The sequence below is a fragment of the Gavialis gangeticus genome, unplaced genomic scaffold (assembly GCF_001723915.1).
Source record: "Gavialis gangeticus isolate Ggan-Ray unplaced genomic scaffold, GavGan_comp1, whole genome shotgun sequence".
Taxonomy (NCBI): domain Eukaryota; kingdom Metazoa; phylum Chordata; order Crocodylia; family Gavialidae; genus Gavialis; species Gavialis gangeticus.
This window is the reverse complement of record NW_017729021.1, coordinates 272,571-278,131: the sequence shown is the minus strand read 5'-3', so window position 1 is coordinate 278,131 and position 5,561 is coordinate 272,571. Positions and strand designations below refer to the sequence as shown.

At 42.1% G+C, this 5,561-nt stretch overlaps 1 protein-coding gene across 1 annotated transcript in view; it reads right to left on the bottom strand.

Moving 5' to 3' along the window:
- Nucleotides 1-714: 714 nt before the first annotated feature.
- Nucleotides 715-5,561, bottom strand: part of FCHSD2 (FCH and double SH3 domains 2) — a gene marked incomplete at its 5' end in the record, with an annotated part of 252,383 nt that continues 247,536 nt past the window's right edge. Inside the window, one exon of the mRNA XM_019514525.1 lies at nt 715-2,952. Within this exon, the coding sequence (XP_019370070.1) occupies nt 2,869-2,952 (84 nt within the window). The remainder of the gene's footprint in view (nt 2,953-5,561) is intronic.

Here is a 5,561-nt window from a genome sequence, read left to right as displayed (position 1 = left end):
CTCTGTCCTTGGAGAATTAAATGTCCTTGCCAAAGCTTGACAGCAAACCCTGCTTTCCTCAGCAGTTTTGTTCTTTGATGCTTGGCCAGCTGCTAATTTCTCCCACTGTGCCTCCTGTGTCATGAGAGCCGAGTCTGAAAGAACAGTCTTGTCTGCTTGTCACAAAAGGATCAGTGATGTCAGGAGAACAGGCACCATGATCTTTCCAAGAGCTCAGCACCTCACAGGGATGGCACCAGAGCTTGTTCCTCGGCAGGTGAACCACAAGGAGTTTTCCTTCCGGTGATCCAGGCCTTGTCTTCTGTAGCTGATGTTATACAAAGTGTCTGGCCTGAAAGAAGCTGCAGGTTTTACGCTACAGTAAGCACCAGCCATTATACCACTGTAGCAGGGATAAACGACCCAGCTATCGTGACTCAGTGTGGCAGAAGGAGCTGATTTCTAACAGTCTTGGTTTAAAATATATTTGCTGATTATATCCAAACCTAGACGTCTGTTTGACTGGCAACAGAAAGGGCTGCATGAAAAATGAACCAAGATGCAAAATAACTGCTTGCATTGGGAAGATGGTACTGAGAGGACTAATAGATGTGAGAAGTTTTGCTCTTCGCTCTGGGTGGAAATCTGATGCAAACTTTCCAGACAAGTTTCTTCCATGTTTGGAGCTCTGCTTGGTACCAAGAGGCTCTTGGGAGTTAGTTCCACATTTTTTTATTATTATTCAACATTTTTATACATAATAAATACAAACTTTTTACAGCCAATATAAAGAAAGCATTTGCACCTAATGCCTTCAGTGTACTGACACTGTACATGATGATACGTTGAATACATGCCCTGTATGAAGAAATCATAGTTAAAAAGGAGGCATATTTTTACAACTTTTCTTTTTTTTAAATAAAATTAGCAGCTCTTACAGAAAATATTTTAAAGTACAACCAAAGAGATTTTAAATAACACTATCTGAATTCTGAAAGTCTGTTATGAAGGACAGAGAAAAACTGGCCAAAGAAATTGAACTTGAACATCGTTTATGGCAATACTTGAATTTCTTCTGCATTGTGAAGCTTTTTTTTTGTTTTTTTTTTTGCAAATAGCTAAATCTTTTTAAAAACTTTTTTTTAAACTTAAGAATAAGTTTGATAAACACATAAAAAGACCTCAAACAGATCAACAGGACAAGAGGTGCAAAAGAATGAAAACACACAGAAAAGGATCTTCAATGGACAGCCACTGATTTAGCAACTGGCCGATGAATTTTTTCTTCAAACAGCCTCACTCTTGGTTAAAATCCCACTGGGAAGAGAGACATTGGCAAGTACTAACATTTCAGAGCCCCAGATGGGGTTGGGATTTACAAGGATGTGCAAAGTTTATGATAACATCTTGTACAATGATTTTGTAAATGCAGCCTCAAAAAAAAATAGCCCTTGTTAGTTAACTAAATGTAGAAACTTACTTTACCAACATAGGAAAAAATGAACACACAAGAGCGCATTCAATATAACCCATATAACAGCTCTTAAATAAGTTGTAGATGCCTTTTCACCAAAGCTTTGATTGATAAGTATTGCTATTTTCAGAATGATTTAGTGATCATATTTATAGAAACAAATGTTTTCATCTGGAAGGAAGGGTGTCTCCACTCTTCTTACCATTGCAATTAACGTTAGAACGCAACACACCCCGATTTCTCTGAAATGTCAACAGTTCCTTTCTCAGAGAAATCCAGTTTGAAATTAGCCTTGACGTCCTCAAACTCTCTTTCTTGCACAAAAATACTTTGAGAGCACAATTCCCTCTCTTACTTTCAGCCCTAAAGGAGCTCTGAAGGACTGGGCTATGCCAGGGATTTCCTGGTTCTCCGATTTTGGCTAGTTAATGGGTTTGCGGGGAGAAATGCTATAGGACTATCCAATGCGGAAACTAAATAATGCATGTAAATATTCTAAATGTAACTTCTAACTCTAGCCAGATGTTTTGATGGCAAAGATATACTGCTAACGTTGGATAATAAAGTACACGGCAATAACCGGGATAAAAGTGATCCCAAAATGAAAAAAAAAATCTGCTAAGAAAAAGAAATGAAACTCAAAATTTCCAGATCTAGACAAAAAAATCTCACTTACTTCTCTACCAGTTGGTTTATGCTATGGAAACAAGATGTTGCTACTAATTCAGCACCTCCATATTAGATACTCTATTACTAAATGAACTGCATAAATATTAATACAAAGAGCATTTAGTTCTGTTTAACAGTTAATTATTGAAGAGGTGTGCATTCGTGTCATGTGGTCTCCAGCACTTTTTGTTATCTATAAGATTATTTTCCTTTTTTTTTTCTTCATCAAGGGGACTGAAGAGGAGCCAGCCTCTCTTTAAACCTATCATTTTGTTCCCTTTTTTGTAATTCCATGAGATCTGATTAATATCTAATCAGACAAGTACTGCTACTTGAAGAATTGACAATCTTTAACACATTCCTATGGCAACAGTAATATACTGTACTAATGCACATGGTATAAGTATGCTATGACTAAGTTGCATGAATGAGGCTCTCTCTGAAGCCTCCATATAAAAATTGACTATCTTCAGCCAAAAGAGAAACCTGCTCCAAGGCATCTCCTCTGCTTGCCGTTTGGCCCATCTTGGTTTGTGCTAAGGGAGGAAGAATGATGTATATAAAACAAAAAAGGCACAAAATATTCATGATGGTGGGAAGGAATCCAGCATGTCACTGTCACAAGAAATCCTCCCTATTCCTTGATCTATTAAAAGTCTTCATCATGCAAAGGTGCCTAAAAACGAGGTTGACCAAACACCACATTTGGCCTTGATTGTAGCACTACTACTTAGCTAGTCCCATCGTTACACCAGAGTAATTTCCACGTCCTCGATCTTCTCTGTTGTCCTGCGATGATGCTGTGTAGGGGGAGGAGGAGCTGCTCGCACCTGAAACAGTCAGAACACGTGCGACTCTCAGAAAGATGCTGGGACATTTCGTGACTATTTACATAGACTAAAAGTGACATAAAGGACCAGAACCTCTAGTTCCAGGTGGAATCAATCAATCAATCAATCTATGCCTACAATAACCCTGCTGAAAGGCACTGATCAGGCCTGTGATTCTAGTACCCGAAGGTATTTCCTCTGCTCACTGTTTGGCCCATCTTGGTTTGTGCTAAGGGAGGAAGACACCCAAATGGTGAGAGTGGAGCTTGTGTGGACTGCACTCTGCCTGCAATGAGCAATACATATGAAATCAGTTAGGGGCTATGATTTTGAACATTTTGTTTCATGAACTTTGTTCTTACCAGCAGAAATTTTTAAAAAGGGGGAAAAAAAAAAATCTTCTCATGGGTTTTTTGTCAGGTTTTTGACCTGTCAAACCAATGATGGATGTTATAACTGCATCTCTGAACTCCAATGACCAACCTATACATGCATCCGATACTCTTTTGACCCTCTAATGCTGGGGCAGGCAACATTCGGTGCATGGGCCGGATTGGGCCCACAGCGCACTCCATTTCCCAGCAGCCCCTTCCAGTGTCACCGCAGCCAGTTTCCATGGAGACCACAGCAGCGGCAGGGTCATGACAGTATGAGGCAAGAGTTTCCATGGAGACCAGCCCCAGCAGCACTGGCAGGATGTGTGACTGGTCAGGGAACTCCTCATTTTGCAGTGGTGACAGTGTGGTCTGTAGCCAGGGCAGAGCTGCGACCCACTGCCTGCATACCCCAGGCAGGGACATGCAAGCAGCAGATCGTGGCTCTGCTCCGGCTCCGGACCACGCTCCTACCGTGGCAAGATCTCAGCCCTGGCCGCAGAGCAGCTCCCCACCCAGCTGCGTGCCCTGCCAGCGCTGCTGGGGCTGGTGTCCATGGAAACCCTGGCCCTGCTGTCATGGCATCACCGCTGCCGGGGTCTCCATGGAAACCAGCTGCAGCGACGCGAGCAGGGGCTGTTGGGAAATGGAGTTTGACTGCTGGCCAGACCCTCCATTTTGCTCATCCCTGCTCTAATACAAACCCAATTAGCCACATCCTGCTCTAACAACTTGCAACTTATTGTAGCACTTCCCAGAGCCTTATGTTAAGGTTTAATAGCATCTTGTGAAGAATTCTTATTCTCAAAATGCACCGTAACAGCTCACATGGCACTGCTACAAATTGGATGCTGCAATCAGCAATGTTATACCAAGATTCAGATTTTATTTAAAGCAAGCATATTTACAATGTAACACTGTCATGAAACATCTGTTTGCTGAGGCATAACAAGCACTGCAAAGACATGTTAAAAAAACAGCAAGAATGCCATTAAACACAACTGTATCCCACCTACCACAACAGTTTTCAACCTGTGGTCTGCAGACCCCTGGGGGTCCACAGACTATGTCTATCGGGTCCACGAAAGATGCCTATGATTAGGGCCTGGCTTAAATCACAGGCCCAGCTTGCAGTGCGGTGGCTCCTTTAATCTTGGAGATCCCCCCGCACACCCTCCAGCTGCTGCTGATTGGTGGAACAGCCCCTCTGGCCCCACTGCTTACTCCTGATGGCCAGAAGGGGAAAACCGCAGTTTTAAATATGCTGCACAGTGGGAGGCAAAAACCACAGCATATCAAAAACCAGAGTTTACCCCTCCTGGCCAACAGGAGCAAGCAGTGAGTAGGATGACCGAAGGGGCCCCTCTGCCAATCAGTAATGGAAGGAAGAGGACATAATTGGAGGCAGGGAGAACTTCAGGATTAAAGGAGCTGCCGTGCTGTGAGCTGGGCTCACAATTTAAACCAGCCCCTATCTCTAATTAAAACTATGTGAACACCCTCACTTACAATTTAAAGGGGTCTGGCACATCCATTCAACATTTTTAGGGGTCTGCAAATGAAAAAAGGTTGAAAATCACTGACCTAGCGTGTTAAAACTACCCAAAGAATAGGAAGAGTAAGACTTAGGAGACCAGGATGTGAAAGCTCCTCCGATGAGCACTCATTGATGACATAAAATACTCTTTTGGCTCCGTGTGGCTCCAGTGAACAGTGCAATGAATCAGGCCTTTGCACCCAAACAATGGGAATTGTGGGCATTTGTTAGCAATAAGGACATAGACACTTCAGTTAGACAATTCTGACTTAAACTTTGGACAAGAAACCATCATTTTATGTGCTGAAAGACTAGAGATGGATCTCAAGAGACATTACTGTCTGCAAACTCACTGCACATCAGAAATAATGCTTAGAAAATACAACTACTGGAACATAACATGTGGTTTGATTTATAACTTTAAAATCCCTACACTGTTGATTTCAAACCATCTCAGCAGATGGGTTTTTAATTTTTTAGTTAACTAGTTTCCTCCTCCCTTGTTTGGCAAAGTCCCTTTTTATATGGCACAGACATCACAAAATGTATTGGATCATAACCTTAGGAGCTCTCCAAACTAAGACCCACAGGGTTTATAAATCATAACATCGTAGAAAATGAAGGTTGGAAAAGATCTCAGGAGGTCAGATCTAGTCCAACCCGCTGCTCAAAGCAGGAGCATCCCCAACTAGATCATT